The 21,711-nt window shown below is 41.8% G+C and overlaps 1 protein-coding gene across 1 annotated transcript in view; it reads left to right on the top strand.

Annotated features, from left to right (window-relative positions):
• The window catches only part of LOC102453654 (plasmanylethanolamine desaturase 1-like), an 86,417-nt gene extending 66,254 nt beyond the window's left edge, over positions 1-20,163 (top strand). Inside the window, exons 4-6 of the mRNA XM_075940231.2 lie at positions 240-384; positions 17,775-17,987; positions 19,136-20,163. Of these exons, the coding sequence (XP_075796346.2) occupies positions 240-384; positions 17,775-17,987; positions 19,136-19,257 (480 nt within the window). The 3' untranslated portion in view covers positions 19,258-20,163. The remainder of the gene's footprint in view (positions 1-239; positions 385-17,774; positions 17,988-19,135) is intronic.
• Positions 20,164-21,711: the final 1,548 nt, after the last annotated feature.

Below are 21,711 nucleotides of genomic sequence, written 5' to 3' on the forward strand. Positions count from 1 at the left end.
TACCCAGTCACAGTCCTTGGGCTTCCTGAGGCCTCTACACTATGAACAATTTGAGTTCTGGTGATGATTATGCTTTTTTTTAATGCTTTCATGCTAGGTTGCTTGATAAGATCACACTTTTAGTGACCTCTGTTAAATTCAAGATTTTTCATATTGGTGGGAAACACACAAACTTGGGGAAAAGTCTGTGGGACCATGGAAAACATAATTAACATTATTCTTGTTTTTTCTACCAACAGGCATTTATCAGACCATTTAGAGAGCATCATATTGATCCAACAGCAATAACCAGGCATGACTTCATTGAGACTAATGGAGATAACTGTTTGATAACCATAATTCCACTGGCCTACATGTTATATCAGTTCCTCTCTCAAACCCCAGGTAAGCTCAATTTTTTTAATTATTTTTTTCCAAAGAGGGGAGAGCACGTCTTGTCATTGTTGAGGGACTTCTGAGGCTTTGTTCTCTAATGCCTTGCAACTTGTATTGTCATTGACACCACTGCCAAGTTTTAATGTTTGCAAATTGGAATTCTCCACTCACTCTGCCGAGGTGTACGTGATGAAAAAAGGTGTGGGGTGATTGAAAATCAATGCCATGATTTTTACCACTAAGAGATTCTAAATATAAGGATTGTCTTTTTTCCAAAGTGTAGTCCATTGTTCACAAACTATGGCAGGTAAAAGCGTGGGGTGGAGATACGTTTTATCAAGGCCCAGCTTGTCTCTTGCTCTTCCTTTTACCTAGAGTCTATGCTGGTGTGCACTGATTGGGGTAGGCATGGAGCAAGTAGAATGTTGATCTAAGGATCATGAGGAAGCGAGCCTGGGAAAGTTCAGGTTATGCAGGCAGCAGGTAAACTTGCAGACTCCAAAACCAATCTCATTCCTTTGCTTTGTTCTCCAAGCACTGAGCCTTGGAGTGCCAGACTTTTCTGGGAATCAGTCCACTCTCTCCATGCTTCAGAAAGAACAACTACTGTACTGCAAGCTGCTTCTTAACTGACCATATCTCTGTGTTGCAAGAACTACTTACCACTTAGGTTTCAAGGACCTGGTGTCCGAGACTGAGATTATCCTAGACCAGTGTCTGGGAATCTCCTCCCTTTAGTTTGCCTCCCTGTGATAAGTCTTCACTTGGTCAACCAGTAGAATATCATAACAGTCTCTGCTGAACTGAACTCTATTCAGGTTCATTTGGGTTCGGTTTGAAAGGGTTGGGTGTGGCTGGCTCGAATTTCCATTCACATGTTCACCTGGCCCTGCTAATAATGAGCTAAATTTCATATTGCCTGTACTGCACAGCCAGCTTGCTGCACAGAATCTTAACAGCCTTAATAATTCCCCTAACCATCCAATTAGACTAATAATAAAGGCTTAATTACATATCCAGTTAATCATCAGATTTGTTCACAGAACAGCTTTAATTGGTAGATATAGCTGTTGCAATTTTCCATTTTGAAAGCTATCACCCATTTTTGCTCACAGCTATATTCACCCAACTGTTTCTATGACCGGGACTTGACCAGCATTATTAAGACAATAAAAAGGTTCAGGAACGAAAAAACCTAACTACCCCACTGCTATTGCTGCACCCTTCTATCCAGCGCAGCCTGTGCTAGAGCCTGACCCTGTGATTTATAGCACTTTGTACTGCACATGTTCAAGGAACTCCAAATAGCAAATGGCTTCTTTACAGGTTTCCAAAAATGAAACTGTTCTGTATTCTGCCCAGGTAGTTCCCACAAAATGATTGTTACAGACTCTGGGGCCTGGAAGCCCCTTGGCTTTGTATGATTCAATAATGCACCACCTAAGCCATTTTGTAATAGATCCTTCAGTAGCCCTGAGTCTTTTCTTATTATGGAAACATATAAATTGGCTCATCCTGTAAAACCCTTCAGTTTTAAAAATGTAAAACCTAATTGCCTTATGGACATTCAAAGAATGGAGGCGCTTCTCTGGGGAGGTTTTGCGCTGAACCGAAAGATGACAGAACTAGTTAGTGATTAAAAAGAATAGAAAAGTTAACCTCTTGATGTCAGTTGTCAGGCTTTCCCCCACAATCATATTTTCTATGTGATTTTAATTGCTACTGCAATTTTTTTTTTACACTACAAAGATCAGATTTTTGTTTTCTTTGGGATTCCATGTGGTAACTGCTTACAGCAACCTCGTTATCTTAATTTTCCTTTTGTGCTTTAAAATCAAGTGACCCGTCCAATTGAGAATAGCGTTCCCTCATTTAATAAACCTCCTGATATCCCTTCTGTGCTCAGAAAACTCATGTGTGAGGTTCAGCGTCTGCTGACAATGTTGGTCTTTTCTGTATGTTCCAAATGTGTATCTTTGAAATCACCTTAATTAAAAAAGAAAAAGAAAAAGAACCTTCAACTTCCAGTGTGTCCAGAATAATGAATCTGCTTTAACATAAATAATTTTCTATCAAAGCCTAAAAGATGGCAATATTTTTCGGAAGCATTACACCCCAGGGAAGTAAATGACATATAAAAACGAACTTTCAAAGTGTTGGTCTATAGAAAAAGGAGCAGTGTGTGATGGCAAAAAATGAATTTCTGTGAATTAGTACAACTCATTATTCGTGCTATACACACCTTAGTGCCTTACATTCCCTGTACTTAACTGGAATATAAAATAAAAAAACTGCAGCCCTTCTCCCTGGCCCTCAGTGGCGGTCTCTCTGATTGGATGCCACCTACAGCATGGCAGAGAGCATCAAGGAGCTAGAAGCTGGGAAACATGCAGAGTAACCGTTTCTTAAAGTGCATGTCACAAGTTAGCTTTATATATATTTTTTTAACGTATTCTAGGTTGAACAGATGCTTCAGTGCCCACTAACAACTCATTTAAGAGGGGGAAGAAACATGCAGATCAAGAGCACTTTGACAAAATGTGATTCCATAGTTGAATCCTTTTTAAAAAATGGAATAAAAGGTTTCAGAAAATACACAGATAGATAACTTTTCAAGTGAGAGAAATGATAGTACCTTGAGAATTATGTCCTTTATAATGCTTAAATTGAAAGTGTTTTGTGGCAGGAGCTCTCTGGATTTTGTTTAGTACAGCGCCAAGCATATTGCACTTAACAAAGTAATAAATGTAGTGTAATGATTTCCTATTAGTGTTCCTTCAAATAATTTGCAAAGCTATCCACAATGGGCATATTTCCTTACCATAGCAAGGTTAACTTCTGTAATCTGGTATTAGGGAAACAGACACTTAGGCCTAGTTTATATTGGCACTTTCAGCGCTATAACTTTCTGGCTCAGGGATGTGAAAAAACATACCGGGAGTGCACAAGTTATAGCGCTGTAAAGTGCCAGTGTGAACCAGCGCTACAGTGCACCTCTCACAGACATAGTTTACAAAGAATGCTGGGAGAACTCTCTCCCAGTGTTTGTGTCATGGCTACACTTTCAGTTTAATGCACTGCTGCAGCAGCGCTTTAAACTGTGAAGTGTACACAACCCTAACTGAATAATCAGTTCAGGTCTCTACATCAGCCTTGTATTTTAGAATGTACATCTGGTTTGCAGATGTAAGTAATGTGTTCGAGGGTTTGCTCCTGCAAAGTGTTGAGCCCTCGAACAAGGAGCTAAGGGCCCATAACTAACTCTGGCCTTTACAAGTGACATCACACTCCTGGGGATTCTTGTTGGTCATTTCAGGAGATTTTCAACAATTGTCCTTCTTTTGCCATGTTTTAGCCAACTGATGGAGCAGCTGCAGCTCCAAGTGGAAGAGTTAACTTCTGACTATCCTTGATTCACATTTATACAGGTTCTCTATAAATGTGAACCTGGGCAGCAATATTAGGATCATCTACCAATCATTAAAAACCTTCCTAACCTATCATGTTACTTTGTTGGCAGACCAGTCCAAAATCTGAACAATGGTGTAGCCTGATCCGAAGATTACCACATATTACAAGGTGACCAGTCCTTGTCCCAAGATCAGGCCCAGTAAAATTATTATTTCAATTATTTTATAGCTGGGAACCTCAGTGTGCACAGATGCAACATTCATACTATAGAAACTATTTTTTATATTTACAAATGAGTAATTTATTTACTATTATACACACTAAATCAGCAACATAGCTAGAAATAATACAGATCGGAACATTCATATTTACACCATGTCTTGCAGAACATCCTGGATGTTAGCCCTTATTTTCCTCATTACCGTCACCTTCATTCTGGCCATTCCCAAGGTCTACATTTCTACCTTTGCTGCCTTGGGATGCTGCTTTTATAATATGTTACGCTAACGTTACCATTTCTAATTCATATTTAATAGGGGGTTACCGTTATTCTTTATTTATGTTTCCTCCCCTTACCAGTGCTAAGGTGTCCTTTTTTTATAGGCTAGTGATTTTAACCCATTATAATATACATCAATTAGTTGTCATGGCACATTTGCAGTTGGATGTTCCATCCAGAAGCTGGTTTGAACTCCTGTTCTGTGATCAGTTGATGTCATATGGCCAAGACTCCCCCTTACATCTATTTCCAGTTCCTTCTAATGAGCTACTTAAATTTATCTATGCCAAAGTTTACCGATCTTAAGCCTCATGTTAACTGTTAAAGCCAGTGCCTTACAGGATTCAAACCTGTAGGTTCCTTGAAGTACCGCTGAATATAATAAAGCCAACTATATTGTAAAACAGTGAATATATCACAGGTAAGCTGGCCCACTGAGCTACAAGGGACAGCGTGAGATGGGTGTAAACAAAGAAGAGGCATTTACCCTCACATTCTCCAAGGGATATTTGATAGAGATTAATTTAAATAAAAGCATCAGATTCAAACTCTCTCATCATCTGTGAGGATGGACAGAACTAGATTAGAATGTTGTAAGTCAGGCCCAGCTCTTTGGCTTAAGGAATGTTTAGAGACACTGTGGAGACTTTGGAAAGAACCTGTCAAGCCTTCGGGGGGCGGGGAGTGTTTTTGGTAACCAAAGTAACTCCCTCTCCTTTCCATGTTTAGGGCAAATGAAAAGAAGCCTGTGTGCATTATGTTATGAAACAGTTTTGAATGCTGAGCCTACTGTACTTTGAACAACCCCAGAGCTCACCTTTTTTTTTATGTTTTGCTTTGTGATTGAGGGAGTAGATGAGACCAGAACTTCATTATTAGAAAATTAAAAATCCCCACTAAGGATTCATGGTTTTGTGACCCTCTGTGTTACTTCAGTATTATCATTGGATTCTGTAGCAGCTTAACATAAAGCCCAATTTTTATCTCTGCAATTCTCACTAAAGGCTGCTCAACTTTTTGTCCTCGCTCTTCTTTCACAGGGATAATTTTTTGTGTATTTATTTTTTAAATAGAATTTACTTTTTTAAAATTAAGCACTTAGAATTAATTGGTTTGGAATTTAGCACATTGTTTTATTTCTACTGTATCATTGTGACCACCAAAACATCAGGCTGAGGTGCCTTGATTTATCCCTGCTATTATACAATATAGTACCTGGCTTACAACCATATCAGATTTTTTTTGGTTTATGATGTTTCACTAAATGCCTACAATTAAGCATCTGTTCAGACTAAAATGTTCAATTTTTATGACATTTGGGTTCAGTACAAAAGGCCATATTTCAGTGCTTGGCTCTTGAGTACTTTATTTATTATGACTTCCCAAATTTACCTTTCTATCCCCTTTTTTGGTAGTTATCCTGTTGCTCACTCGCACTTCTGTGAAGCTGTCCAGCTCCTGGCCCTGGACTAGTTCTCTGACCCATTGTATTTTCTTCCCTCTTTCCCCTTCTGTTTCCTTCTCCCAGCTTCACCTCTTTCCTGTGCATGAAACATGCTCTCTGAATCCTCATTGACTGAGCCACCATTTAATTTCTCTTCCGCCATTTAATTGAACTCACTTCTGCCTTATAGAATCATAGAATACTAGGACTGGAAGGGACCTTGAGAGGTCATCGAGTCCAGTCCCCTGCCCTCATGGCAGGACCAAATACTGTCTAGACCATCTCTGATAGACACTTATCTAGCCTATTCTTAAATATCTCCAGAGATGGGGATTCCACAACCTCCCTGGACAATTGATTCCAGTGTTTGATTACCCTGGCAGTTAACCCAAGATCAGGTGTGGTAATTTAAAATAAAAAAAAATCACATGGACTATAACAAGCTGTGCAGGTGCCAAAATGAAGTTACCTTGTGATCCTGTAATTGTGACTCTTCCCTGCCTCTCATCTTCTACCTGATTCCATACACCCTCCTCCCTCCACATTGTTCATGACTGTCTTGTCTGCCATTAACATTTTAATAGAATCATAGAACAATAGAACCGGAAGTGACCTCGAGAGGTCATCAAGTCCAGTCCCCTGCTCTCATGACAAGACCCCAGTACCATCTAGACCATCCCTAATAGATGTCTATCTAACCTGCTCTTAAATATCTCCACAGATGGAGATTCCACAACCTCCGTAGGCTATTTATTCCAGTGTTTAACTACCCTGACAGTTAGGAAGTTTTTCCTAATGTCCAACCTAAACCTCTCTTGCTGCAGTTTAAGCCCATTGCTTCTTGTCCTGTCCTTAGAGGCCAAGGAGAACAATTTTTCTCCCTTCTCCTTGTGACAGCCTTTTAGATACCTGAAAACTACTGTCATGTCGCCTATTAGTCTTCTCCTTTCCCAACTAAACAAGTACAGTTCTTTCAGTCTTCCTTCATAGGTCATGTTCTCTAGATCTTTAATCATTCTTGTTGCTCTTCTCTGGCCCTTCTCCAATTTCTCCACATCTGTCTTGAAATCTGGTGCCCAGAACTGGACACAGTACTCCAATTGAGGCCTAATCAGCACAGAGTAGAGCAGAAGAATGACTTCTTGGCTGTGTCTACACTGAGCCACTTATTCCGGAAAAGCAGCTGTTTTTCCGGAATAAGCTGCGAGATGTCTACACTGGCCTCTTGCTTTTCCGGAAAAGCAATGATGATCTACTGTAAAATTGTCAGTGCTTTTCTGGAAAAACTATGCTGCTCCCGTTCGGGCAAAAGTCCTTTTCCGGAAAAATTGTTCCGGAAAGGGCCAATGTAGACAGCACAGTAGTCTTTTCCGCAAAAAAGCCCCGATCGCGAAATGATGACCGGGGCTTTTTTCCAGAAAAGTGCGTCTACATTGGCCACGGACGCTTTTCCGGAAAAAGTGCTTTTCCAGAAAAGCATCCTGCCAATGTAGACGTGCTTTTTCCGGAAGTACTTATAACTGAAAACTGTTCCGTTTTAAGCATTTCCGGAAAAGGGTGCCAATGTAGACGTAGCCCTTGTGTCTTGCTCACAATACTCCTGTTAATGCATCCCAGAATCATGTTTGCTTTTTTGCAGGAGCATCACACTGTTGACTCCTATTTAGCTTGTGGTCCACTATGACCCCTAGATCCCTTTCTGCAGTACTCCTTTCTAGACAGTCACTTCCCATTCTTTTTGTGTGAAACAGATTGTTCCTAAGTGGAGTAATTTGCATTTGCACAAAAAGGAAATGTCCACACTTCTTGTTTTTGCACAAAAACCCCTTGTGCAAACAGATCGGAAGAGATTATGCAAATGAAGTGCAAGAAAATGCTAATCTGCGCTTCATTTGCATTGCCTCTTCCGGCAAAACTCGTCGTGTAGACATAGCCTGAGAGCAGTTATCCAGCTAGTTATGCACCCACCTTATAGTAGCCCTGTCTATATTTGCCTAGTTTATTGATAAGAAGATTATGCAAGACCATATCAAATGCCTTACTAAAGTGTAGGTATACTACGTCCACCTATTCTCCCTTATCCACAAGACTTGATATCCTATCAGAGAAAGCTATCAGATTGGTTTGACATGATTTGTTTGACCAGCAGACCAGGGAGACGGGGAGCAAAGCCAGGGAGCACACGGGGCAGCGGACAGCCCAGACGGGCCGCGGCTGTCCCACTGCTGGCGTCCTCAGAGACTTTGCTCCCCGTCTCCCTGGTCTGGAGACCAACAGACCAGGGAGACGGGGAGCAAACCCGGGGAGCACGCAGGCAGCGGAGATCCCAGACGCGCCGCGGCTGTCCCGCTGCCGGCGTCCTCAGAGGCTTTGCTCCCCGTCTCAGCAGACCAGGGAGACGGGCAGCAAACCCCGTTCGTAACTGCGGATCCGACATAAGTCGGATCCGCGTAACTCGGGGACTGCCTGTATTGTATTGCTATTGTTCTGCCATTGTAATGCTGCTGTGTGCTTACCACAGGCTTACCTATCCTACTGCCTCCAAATTCCATTGTGATGCCAGTACATAAAACAATGTTAGTGAGGAAGGTCAATCATAAGTATTGACTGTCCATTTCTGCTGACAGTGAGAAATTGAAATACCCCAGACAGATTGGCCTTTCTAGGAATTTATATAGCACTCTTCAGTTTTACCCTTAAAACTAGTGTTTTTCTGGTTGAGAGTAAAAACAAATAACCAAACCCCTCCAATTTTCCCCTTTTAAATAGTTCTTGCCCAGCCTCTAGGGCTAGTGATATTAAAATCACAAGCTACTCAGTTTTACCAAAATACCTCTAAGAATGTGCAAAATGATTTATCATAAAAGCTGAGAAGCTCAAAAGGTTTGGCGACGAGGCCTGGTAGGATAAGCACTAAAAAGTTTTAAACCAAGCTTACCCAAGTGTTCTGAATCTGGCCAACCTATCACATGCACTATTGTGATACTCCACTTATACACAGTCCTGCAATAGACCTCTTCTGTCCTTTGTTCTCCCCTGGTGTGGAACTAGTAGCCAGGTCTGCCACTTGGGAACATATTTGGGGTCAGACAGCAGGAGGTATCTCCTTTGCTTTCTCCCAGCGCTCCCAGCAACTTTCTGTCTGAAATCATGACTTCCCTCCTCTCTTCTTCTGTTCCTCGTTTTCCCTTCACATCTGCGAGCCTTTCTGCCCTTCCCCTGACCATCACCCAGAGACATCAAGGATGCGTCTACACTGCAACATGATTTTGAGATAATTAGCATTACAGGCAGTCCCCGTGTTACGTACAAGATAGGGACTGTAGGTTTGTTCTTAAATTGAATTTGTATGTAAGTCGGAACTGGTACATATTGTAGGGGAAACTCTAGCCAAACATTTCTCCAGAGCTCAGTTTTATTCTCCCACACCTCACTTCCCTCAGTCCTTTATTCTCAAGCTGAGGTGTCTGCTGAGAAAAGCCGCTCCGCGTCTCCCTGGTCTGCTGTGGAGGGGGAGGGAGCTGCTAGCTTCATGTCTCGCTGGTCTGCTGGGGGGAAGCAGCTAGTGCGGGGTTGCCTCACCCCGTTTGTAAGTAGGGATCGGATATAAGTCGGATCCATGTAACCCGGGGACTGCCTGTATTTCGAAAAAACAATGTGAGCATCTACACAGCAATTCCGTTATTTCTAAATAAATTCACAATAATGGACGGCTTATTCCAACTTCTGTAAATCTCATTCCACGAGGAATAACGCCTATTCCGAAATAGCTATTTTGAAATAAGGTGTGTGTGGATGCTCCACTTCTGCTATTTCGAAATAGCCCTCACCAGGGCCATTCTTAGGGTATGTCTACACTACAGCACTAATTCGAACTAACTTAGTTCGAATTAGTTAATTCGAACTAAGCTAATTCGAACTAACGCATCCAGACTAAAAAACTAGTTCGAATTAGCATTTTGCTAATTCGAACTAGCATGTCCACATTAAGTGGACCCTGAACCGGGGTTAAGGATGGCCGGAAGCAGTGCCGGCAGGGCATCAGATGAGGACTTAGAGCGTGGAGCTGCTGCCTCAGGCTAGCCGAGGGCTGTGCTTAAAGGGACCTGACCCCCACCCCTGACAGACAGTTCTCAGGGGTGCCCCGCTTGAAAACCAGTCCTGGCTTGGAGTGCCCACACTCGGCACATCAGAGCACTCGGCCATCAGCCCGGCTGCACTTGCCACAGGCTGCCATCTGGGGAGAGGGGGCAATTGGGGGGCTGCAGGAGAGCTTCCACCCCCAGAAGCCCGCAGAGCCAGCCCAGTCCTCTCCATCGGGGGCTTGTACCCCAGTCCTCCCTCACCTCCTTCCACTTACCCTTCCCTAGCCCCCCTTCCTGATGTACAAAATAAAGAAAATGTGTGGTCAAAAATAGAATCTCTCTTTATTGAACAAAACTTGGGGAGACTGGGAAAAGGAGGTGGGAGAGGGGAAGAGAGAGGGTGGGAGAGGGGAGGGCAACTAAAATGTTCAGAGGTTTGGAAGAGCTCCCATATGAAGAGAGGCTAAAGAGACTGGGACTTTTCAGTTTAGAAAAGAGGAGACTGAGGGGGGATAGGATAGAGGTCTATAAAAGCAGGAGTGGGGTGGAGAGGGTGCATCAAGAAAAGTTCTTCATTAGTTCCCATAATAGAAGGACTAGAGGACACCAAAGGAAAGGAATGGGTAGCAGGCTTCAAACTAGTAACAGAAAGTTGTTCTTCACAAAGCAAAGAGTCAACCTGTGGAACTCCTTGCTGCAGGAGGCTGTGAAGGCTAGAACTACAACAGAGTTTAAAGAGAAGTGAGATAAAGTGATGGAGGTTGGGTCCATGGAGTGGTATTAGCCAGGGGGTAGGAGTGGTGTCCCTGCCCAAAGTTTGTGGAAGGCTGGAGAGGGATGGCACGAGACAAATTGCTTGGTCACTGTCTTCGTTTCATCCCCTCCAGGGTCCCTAGGGTTGGCCGCTGTCGGCAGACAGGCTACTGGGCTAGATGGACCTTTGGTCTGACTCAGTACGGCCATTGTAAGCTCAGGGCTCAGGGTTGGGGGTCTCAGTGGACCACCTTGATTTTCATGCACCCCTGCTCCTGGGTGGCCAGGCTGGCAGCTATCCTGCCCTAGACGGCCACTTTCCTGTGCCTAGTGCGGAGGTTGTGGATGAGGTCCACGATGTCTGCACTGGACCAGGCGGGTGCCCACCTCTTGTGGTCCCAGGCAAGCTCCCGGGAGCCGCCAGCCTGGTCCCGGGAAGAGGGGGAGGGCTGGGGGGCATCGGGTGGCTGGCTCGAGCCGTGCCAGGTGCAGGGTCTGCTAGCTGGGTGCTGGCAGGCTTGCACCTGGCACTGGCACCGGCACCGGCACCGTAGCCAGCCCGTGCCCCTTTAGGGGTCCGGGGCCGGGAGGGGGGCAATAGAGTTTCCCTGGTGTTGGCCAGAGTGGCTAGCCTCCCACTAGTTCGAATTAAGGGGCTACACACCCCTTAATTCGAACTAGTAAGTTCGAACTAGGCTTAATCCTCGTACAATGAAGTTTACCTAGTTTGAACTAAGTGCTCCGCTAGTTCGAATTAAGTTCGAACTAGCATAGCGCTAGTGTAGTGCCTATCAAAGTTAATTCGAACTAACGTCCGTGTAGACATACCCTTAGTTATTCCTCCCCAGTGCCTCCTGGGGTTCTAAATCAAGGTAGCACGTCTACATTAGGGAAGCCTGTCTCGGACAAATTTTGAGGAAGGGTGGGTACTAATGCCACTAGATATCTGGCGTCGCTGTCTGCCTCCTTTCCCTGGTAGCCTCTGTTTACTTTACTCTCGCTGCCCATGTTCCTCTCTGCTGTGACTCTGCAGAGCAAGTATGGAGGCAACATGTGTCTGAGGAGCTGGCTAGAGAAGATAGTTGACCAATGTTTCTTCTAATTTTTTTCCATTCACGTGTGGAATAACTTCCACTGCAGTACGTGTAGATGTGCACCACCAGTAGAAACACATGCTGCTCTGTGGGCGCTCTGCTAGTTTTAGAGAACAGTGTAGCTGACCCCCTCTCTGTCTCAGAAAAGCACCTGGAACTGGAAGTGAAGATGTAAAAAACCAAACCACTCTAGCAATGCTAGGCAAAAGACAGAAATTGGAATGCACTCTGCTGTGTTTCAGAGATTGTTTCATCTTAACTTTCTGTGTTGCAGTGTGCTTAGGTTCTTTTTTATACTAATATGTTGGTATAACACCATAATCATAATGCCATGGAAGCAGTCCTGTGTTCCTTACTTGAAAGTTTTACAGATGCAAACTAAGATTTTCAAAAACGGGTGCCTAAAGTTAGACTCCTCAATAAATGACCTGGTTCACAAAAGGAAAGGGTGTTTTGTTTACAACCATAAAGAAGGATTCTTTGTCAACTTTCATGTTATAAATTAGCACCCCGACTTTAAGTTAATCCCATTTCAAAACCTTCCCCCCACCTCTGTCCCCATCTGCTTGCCAGGAGTCATTACAATTTTTTTTAAAAGCCCATTTTTAGGCACTCCTCCCCTTTTTGAAAAAAAATTGTGACATAAAATACCATGTTATCAGTGTTTGACTGACTTCATAGAATCATAGAGCTGGAAGAGACCTCAGGTGGTCATTAAGTCCAGCTCCCTGCCCAAGGCAGGACCAATCCCAACTAAATCAATCCAGCCAGGGCTTTGTCAAGCCAAGAATTAAAAACCTCTAGGGATGGAGATTCCACCACCTCCCTAGGTAACCCATTCCAGTACTTCACCATCCTCCTAGTGAAATAGTTTTTTCCTAATGTCCAACCTAGACCTCTCCCACTGTAACTTGAGACCATTTGCTCATTGTTCTGCCATCTGTGACTACTGTGAACAGCCTTTCTCCTTCCTTTTTGCAACCTCCCTTCAGGAAGTTGAAGGCTGCTATCATATCCCCCTTCACTCTTCTCTTCTGCAGACTAAACAAACCCAGATCCTTCAGTCTCTTCTCATAGGGGGCTCCAGCCCCCTAATCATTTTGGTCGCTTCTTTTTGCGTTCAGATTTTATTTAAAACCCAGTGTATCTTGAAGACTAATCAATTGCTAGGTCAGTCTTTGAGAAAATGACTCTGGGATCACATCTCTCGAGAAATATGGATGTAGAGCTACGATGGAAGGAAGGCTCTGTATGATTCAACTGGGTGCTGCCATACCGCTGAGTGAGAGATGTTCTGTGAGGGAGATGTGTTGCTTTTGCTGTAGATTTGGGATGAGGAGCCAGGTCCAATAAGTCCCCTGACATCTTCAGAGCTGAAGCCATAGAAATTCATTTTTAAAAATATTGAATATGGCTCTAAGCTATTAGTAAGGGAGTGGATTTACAGACATGCACCTTCATGTTAACTTGACCGTCCTGTCACTCTTGTGAAGTGTCAGTCAGACTGGTCGTGTTTTCTACCATTTTGTGATTTTTATCCCTCGTAGGGGTCTGGAGCATATGACCTACGAGGAGAGGCTGAGGGACTTGGGTCTGTTTAGTCTGCAGAAGCGAAGAGTGAGGGGGGACTTGATAGCAGCCTTCAACTTCCTGAAGGGAGGTTCCAAAGAGGATGGAGAGAGGCTGTTCTCAGTAGTGACAGATGGCAGAACAAGGAGCAATGGTCTCAAGTTGTGGTGGGAGAGGTCCAGATTGGATATTAGGAAAAACTATTTTACTAGGAGGGTAGTGAAGCATTGGAATGGGTTACCTAGGGAAGTAGTGGAGTCTCCATCCCTAGAGGTGTTTAAGTCTCGGCTTGACAAAGCCCTGGCCGGGTTGATTTAGATGGGATTGGTCCTGCCTAGAGTGGAGGGCTGGACTTGACGACCTTCTGAGGTCTCTTCCAGTTCTGATTCTATGATAAGGGGATGGTTGGATGAAATAACATGATCTTGGTAACTAATTGACCATTCATTTCCAGTTGGAAATAGGTCAATGGAGGGATGATAGGAGTTGCTATAGGGAACTTTCTGGGTGTCTGGCTGGTGAGTCTTGCCCACATGCTCAGGGTTTAGCTGATCGCCATATTTGGGGTCAGGAAGGAATTTTCCTCCAGGGTAGATTGGCAGAGGCCCTGGAGGTTTTTCGCCTTCCTCTGTAGCATTGGGCACAGATCACAGCTGAAGGACTCTCTGCATGTTGGGGCCTTCAAAGTATTGGAAGGCTTCAATATCTGAGACATAGGTGAGAGGATTATTCTAAGAGGGGTGGGCGAGATTCTGTGGCCTGCACTGTGCAGGGGGTCAGACTAGATGATCATAATGGTCCCTTCTGACCTTAAAGTCTATGAGTCTATGAGTTCTTGGTTGCCATTATGCCACCTCTTTATCAAACAGACATTTGAGGTCCCAGCTGCTGATGATCCTAAGCACAAAGTTCTGCTGATTGACATGGACTAGAGTGCGCAGCATTGCTTTGCCTAGGCTGAGAAAATGGGTGAATGCGCTCTCTGTTTTTCTCTCGCTCGCTCTCTCTTTCCCCCCAAAATCTGTCCTGAAACAGTTGAGTATCTAAAATGGAAGCACAGTTATTTTCTATGGGAATAATTGCTTGTGTCAACTGTGAAGGGGAAAGTTTAAAAAAAAATAAGAAAAGCCTCCAGGAAGCAAGGAAGTAAGTGATAAAAATAGGACATTTCCCTTACTGAATTTTGAAGCTCTATGACATGAGGTTTTTTTCTTTTATTTTTTTTTTTAGAGGTAAAAATTGCTTTGTATAAAGCAAAAATAATCCTGGGTTGATTGTAATTGATTTCAACCTCCAATTAATATAACTGCATTTTATCCTGATGCTACCATTTAACCTGGAACTAAACAAGACACTGGCATGAGAACAAGCTTTAAAGTACTCGTCGTGATTTCACAACAGGCAGTGAAATCTCCATATGTTGTAAATTCCAGCAAGGCAGAAGCCTGCTATAAAACTCGCACTGTAATTCTTGCTCATACTTGCTCTTCTTATTAAAGGAAACTTAATCCAAATAGGGCATGCAATTTACATAGTTTTGAGTGTATTGTAGGTATAATAATTGATCATGTTGATAATTAAAATATGCATTTTGGTTAGAAGACAGAGTATGCACCTGTGATATATTTTAAAATAATCGATGTAATATCAGTGTTGTGTGTGTATAACATAAAATTGTATAATGATAAACTAATTCAGCTATAATTGAGCCCCATCTGGTGGTGATATGAGGGACCAACTGATAAATTATTGCAATGGCAGAGAGATTGTTCACATAAGAGTGCAAACCTTTTTTCCCCCAAAAAAGACTTAAGTCTTAATAAATGTGAAGCTAATTATATGGTATTCCTTTTAATCATAATATTCCTTTCTAATACTCATACCTTAAAACATTTGTCTTTATTTTTGTTTATGTGTGTCTTGAGGGTTTGTGAATACAATCTCTTCTGTAATAAATATAAATTGTGTCATAAGTAGAATTGCTTGCCTGTGCTGCTTTGACTAGAAAGCCTTTTTGTGCTCTCTGATCCAAACAAAGACTCAACAAATTACTATCTATTGTAGAAAAAAGATTGACTTGTTTGTGTGGACTCATTAATGTAATAGACCAAGCTTGGTTAGCACAATTTTTGCTCCTAGCTAAACTTTTGCTTTCATGGGACTTTTTCCCCTAAACACACAAAAAATGTGCATCTCACTGTCTCCTGAGTTGGCTGCTGAAGGATAGTAGGCAGCAGTCCTCTATGAAGACCTCAGGGTCAACATAATGTGCTTCAGTTATTATTACGCAACATGGTTACAGTGTGTAGCCACTGGGAATAAAAAGAACAAAGTACGGCCGTAAAATGGAACATATGCCCAGGGCATAAATGTTTACAAGCAAATAGCTGGGTGTCTCCATCTTACTTAATGTAGGTTAATGATGTTAAGAGGCAGGTAATTGGCTAATGATGTAGTCAATACAATTTGTATCCACTACACAATTAGTCAAGAAGGGAAGTTGCTCTGTCCCAGGTCGCACCAGTCCAGGAACTACTCCTGCTGCAGCTCTGCAGCTTAAATGTAGTAAGAGCCGAGCATGCAAGTACCGTGGGACTGGAGAGGTGGCATCACAGAGATGGGGTAGGAGGAACGGGCTGATACAGAGGCAGCAAGGGTGGGGGAACGAGTAGTCGAATAGTTGCTTAGTGTTGTTGGGTAGTCAACTACTCAACTACTTGGTTACATCCCTAATCTAGGCTGACCTGACATCAAGGCCAGCGCTCTGTGCATATGTGCATGCACACACAGTATATACACGTGGGCATACATCCACTTGTGGCCTATTAGAGTCAACAATTTCTACAGTGAGGTCTGGGATTCCACAGTACCTTTCTGTTCTAATTTATACAGAAAAATTGTTATCACAGAATGGAAAATATTGCCTTTTAGTGCTAAGCTGTGGCATATGAAATAGGCGCAGTAAAAGGTAAATGCATGAATGAAATTCGTGACGCGCAAAGAATGGCAGGTGTGGGAATGGAAGTTAGGCATTCCTGTCTCCTACTCTTGTGCATGTTCCCTTTGAAATGGGCTTTTGGGGAGAATGGAGCAGGATGTAGATTTCTTTTACCAGAGCCATTGGGAAGTAGATCCAGTTCGTTCAGGGGACTAAGAACTTGAATATATGACAAAGTTGTTGTGTGCACACAGTGCACTTTCTATCCAGCCCTCACGAGTAGATAAGAACTAGGTGGTATATCTTCTTATCCAGTGCATAAGGAAGGCGAAAGGGAACAATACCCGTGTGCTATTCAGCAACTGCTGAGTGATTTCACAGAGGCTACATTATGAAGAGGAGTGGCTGAAGTAGTTTATATGGGGAACTAGTGCAACTTCCCGTTGAAGTGGTAGGAAAAGGAGGATCCACACAATAGCATAGACCTGCAATGCACAGTTGTTACACCCTTTGTGTCCCTACCACTTTGCGAAAAGGCGGGGGAGAGGTGCACTGTTTTCTGTTCCTTGGGATGTAATGCAGCAGTAGCTGCTCAGTTTTTAGAAGCTTAGGACAAACCCCATGTAATATCGACTATTTGTGCAGTGAGAGTTTTGGTGGATTGTAAGTAAGATTGAAATTGTTTTCCACTGCAGCCCTCAACACTTCTCCATGAGACCTATTTCCATGCCAGAGTTCAACTTTTTTTCCCTCCCAGCTGTTTGGACTGTAGTGCTTTTTATTATGATTAGTGTAAGTTAATAAGTGGTGTTTTTGTATAAAAACATTTGTAATCATTATGACTGCTATTATGCCTGTGTGGTTATTAGGGATGTAAGCTTCCCCTCCTTGCTGCCTTAAAAAACTGGTTCTCTCCAGCCCCTGGAAGAGATCGCATGGGGGTAGCAGGGACTGGGCATGACCCTGGCTTGCACCCAGTCCCAGATGCTGCACCTCTGCTTTTTAAATGTATTAAGAGCCTGCCTGCTCTAAATACATTTAAATATCACAAGCACAGCGGAAGGACCAGGCGTGGGCCAGGAATCAGCTGTCCTGGCTTGTGCAGGGTCCCCCCTGCTGCGTTTCAGCCTTTTAAAAGTATTAAGAACCAGCAGCCTCTTCCTACATTTAAAAGGCAGAACCAAAGCAGGGTTAGCTCCTGGGGCTGGGAGGTAACTCCGCTGTGACTCCCCTGCTTATTGACTAGTCAATGGAAAATCCATTGACTCGTTGATTAAACAAATTTTAACATCCCGAGTGATTATGCCTGCTTACTAATGTAGGTTGGTTGTATGTGCAAGTCTGACTGTAGTCCACCTCTGGTTTAGCCATATTCAGAAAAAAACCAAAACAGGTCATGGTTTATGTCATAAGCATTGTTTAGTCATTGCAGCTATTTTATAAGGGTAGCTATTGAAGTCTGAACTGTTCAGTTGCCTATTACTATTTCCCTGTATTACTGAATGGTATAATCTAACTTTCACATGCAAAATTTGCTTTTAAAATGTATTGTGTTTGCATAGTCTTACAAACTGCTTAATAGTCAAATGTTTTTTTCCCCAAATAGAATATATACATGAGACATATGCTTGGGACTGCTTTATGTTTGCACTAGCTATTTTTGTCACAATGACTAATCAGATTCATAAGTGGTCCCATTCCTACTTTGGGCTGCCTCTATGGGTCACAGTTTTGCAAGATATGCACATCATTTTACCGAGGAACCACCACAGAATCCATCATGTAGCACCCCATGAAACTTATTTTTGCATCACCACAGGTAAATAAAACCTTAGAGAAATGTCTGATACTGTGGCGTATGGAGAAGAGGAAGAATTTGGAAAGTTAAAAAAAAATGCATTCCTATTGAATGGATTATTCTAAACTGGATATTTTGTTTGGTGCTGCTTTCTAATAAGATGTGTTTGCTTTAAAACGAGAATTATCAAAAAAGAAATATATTATAAATCTGGTGCTTTCTAGAATGCGATGCCTAGAATTCTTTCTCTTTCATGCAAAGTTAGATTGTTAGAAACTACTCATAAATGAAGGAGATGTTTCAGTGTAACACAGTATTGTCATATTACAGGAATGGTTTTATGTAGTAGCATTCAATCTTTCAACTATTACGTGCATACCACAGATGGTAGTGTATTTGTATAACTTAATGCAATATATAATTGGCAATCAAATATTGCAGTTATGCAAAAAATATGTAACATACCTATGCTTTTATTAACACGTGTTCTCTGTAAATTGTTAGCTGTAATTTTAAATTGACTAGACATTCTATAAAAGGAAATCATGTTTTTAGATTGCTAATGGCTTCAAGGATAGCAGCTGCATATAATTTAGTGAAGCTAGTTTGCAGCAATTATGTGTTCTGGATTCTTTGATACTATTTTAAATGTATCCATAATCATCTGCTAAGTTTTTTTTTATTTATTTCATTATTGATGATACCTTTGAAAATTTGTTTTGCTAGCCCTAATTTAAAGATAGATCTTAAATAGGGTACTTTAAGTGGAAAATGTGTAGAATGCCCACAGAACGAGTACTGAGATGGTGGCACTGAACTAAAAGTACAGTGATCTAGTGGTGCATAAAAGATTGTGAATGAAGCTCAGGAGAATATGATTCCCAGGCTACTAAAAGCTTGTCGTCTTAAGGATGTGATACAGAAGTACTGTAAGTAGGAATGGTGGGGGTAGGAGAAAGAGACTGCAGGCAGAGGGCATTAACATTGCTTTGCAACAACTCTTCAACATGTACTTTAAACATTATCATTAATGTATGGGTTGGCAGTGGCTTATGTTGTGCTTAAGAAGAGCAGTAATCAACAAGTTATAATATTTGTAATAAGAGGAAAGACAAAAAGAAGACATGATTGGAAAAATATTTTTAACAAACAACTCTTTTCCCTTCCAGGCTGGCTAAATTATCCCTTGGACAGAATAGGATTTTGGAGGAAAATGGAAAATATTATTGAAGCCTTAACAGGTCAAAAGCCTCGAACTGATGATTTACAGTGGGCATGGAAAATGCAATAAAGCACTATCAGAAAATAAAGAACTAATATGTATCTACAGGAAACAAGCTTCTTTTTAGCACAATGGATTCCAATCTCTGGCACAATGAGTTTATGAAAACTTCAAAATTCTACAGAGCATTGTTTGTAATGTTGACTGAAGAATTTGATGATTTGCCAGCTTGGATTTCAACCATTGAATGTAATTGCTAATCTTGATTGGTTTTAAGAGACTATTATGCCTGATGTTGTATTTGTTAGGACTTCTGTATCCTATTACTGTACGTGGGTGGATACTCACAATGCATCTGACTTCATAAATGCACCAAGAAATAAATAGAAACGTTAATTAACATAAAGTACTGTTTGGCTTCAGTATAAAAAAGATATATACATTGGCGTTGTGCCATTATACTGAAGAGTTTGTATTGTTTAATTTGCATGCTTTAGTCTAGGGCTAAAGAGAAAATATCATTGACTAGGTCTTTATTTTTAAACAGCCAAATTTTAAACTGTGTTTTGCTCATGATTTTTAAGCTGAGACTCCATTTTTGTTGCCACAGCTCTACAACCCCTAATGATTTGTTCATCAGTTTTCCTTTAGGTATAAAATGTGGAGGCAATCTACTATTGACACAAAATCGCACCAATAGAAATGAAGCTCAAGTTTGAAAATTATGCCGTTGGTCCTGTTCAGTGCTAGGAAGTCTTCACTACTGTTCTTCTTGTTGTTAAAGGTTTTTATTTCAGAGGCTCTAGTCCAATTTCATTTTGTAGCCACTGTGCAGGAACATAGTGCCTACCTCAATGATCTTATGATCTGAATAGACAAGCAACATGTAGATAATGGGGTATGAACTAGGGTTTGAAATTCTTCATAATGAATGAAATCTTAATTTAATTAAATGTTTTGATTTTGAAAGGCATATTTCAGTGAGAGAAATATTTGCATCCAGGAGCCATTTGTAATATACTTATAAAATGAAAACCGCTTACTAACTTGCTAGAATGGGGCACATTGTGTGTGTGGGGAGGGGAAGGGGGATTAATAATAAGAAGCATATTTAACATATGTCTTTATGACCTGATTCTGGTTTCACAATTTTAGATGCCTGTAATGTCATTGATTTCTATGGAATTTTATCTGACTGATGAAGAAATGAAAGAAAAATCAGTCCCTGTTTCTTTAACTTGGAATCTCTCTTTCAACTGCTGTCCCAATAAAAAAAAAAAAAAGGTTTTTTATATGTTTGGGAAATGGAGCAGAATTTATGGTCAGAGCTGAAATGTAAGTGTGTCTGCCTAGCTAAGCTAATTGATAGCGTCCCTCCACATCTGATCTGTGATCTGCAAACATGGTCTGTAGAGACCACGGTTATAAAGCAGATATCCACAGATTTGCAGAGATTTACTGATTGGAAAGGGGCACTCATGCATGTGTTCAGTTCATTAAGAGAAAAGAGTAGGGGATTTTTCATTTGCAGAATCCTGAATAGCATTCATCTGCAAAATGGTACAGTGCTAGGTTAACAGTTCTGAACATCTAAGAACTTTGCATCTCTTTTAAGGTTAATTATCAGCAATACAGTTTTATGGTAATAATTCAGCTGTTCATTTTAGGCATCAGCCAGCCATGATCATGTCTGCAGCCAAGTTTCAGACTGAACAAAAATGCCTGTTGTTTATTCCTGTTGTCCTGAAATATTTTTCTCCTGGAAAATGGTCCCATATAGACTGTGAACTCGTTCTGAATGCTAGGAACAATTTTCAAAAGTAATTAAGTTCCCTTTGAAAATTAGTGACACTTAGGCACTTATATTGCTTTGGGAAAATGTTACCTACTGTGAACAAGTGGACAGGCTCAACCTATGTAGATGAAGTTAAAAGTGTTAACTGACAAACAGTCCCATATGCTAGGTTTCTAACCAGTAAGTCTGGTCCAAAAGGGCACCTGATAGTGTCCAGTCACATCTACTGACTGAATACTCAAATCCAGTTACTACAGATGGAGGAGCTGTTGGGTCATCATCTGTGTCAGCCCTACTCAACCAAAGCCTCGTTCAGCTTCACAGGTTAGTCCCTCGTGACCTGGGAGATGGTGAAAGGGAAACAGCATGTTACAGAGGGTGGGGAGAAGAGGAGTAGATGGGGCGGAGCCTCAGAGGAAAAGGTGGGGTAGGAGAGGTTCTGGGATTCCTGATGGAGTGTTTGTTTTTCTTTCTGCCAAACAGCAGAACAACCACTCTGGCAAAACCAGGAAACCAGTCACTAGGATTTAGGAATGCTGATTGTGGTTGGTTGACACAACTGTAGGGAGATGTGGAACACCCATGATTCCTGAGACGGGCCCTTGGAGGGTAACAGAATGTTGTCCTTGTGACACACTCAGGCTAGGTCTAGACTGTGAAGTTTTTATGGAAAAAGCTACGCAACATGCTTTCCACATGTTGCATAATTTTTTCTGCTTTTTTTTCTG

The sequence above is a fragment of the Pelodiscus sinensis genome, chromosome 12 (genome assembly GCF_052426305.1).
Source record: "Pelodiscus sinensis isolate ZL-2025 chromosome 12, ASM5242630v1, whole genome shotgun sequence".
NCBI lineage: Eukaryota > Metazoa > Chordata > Testudines > Trionychidae > Pelodiscus > Pelodiscus sinensis.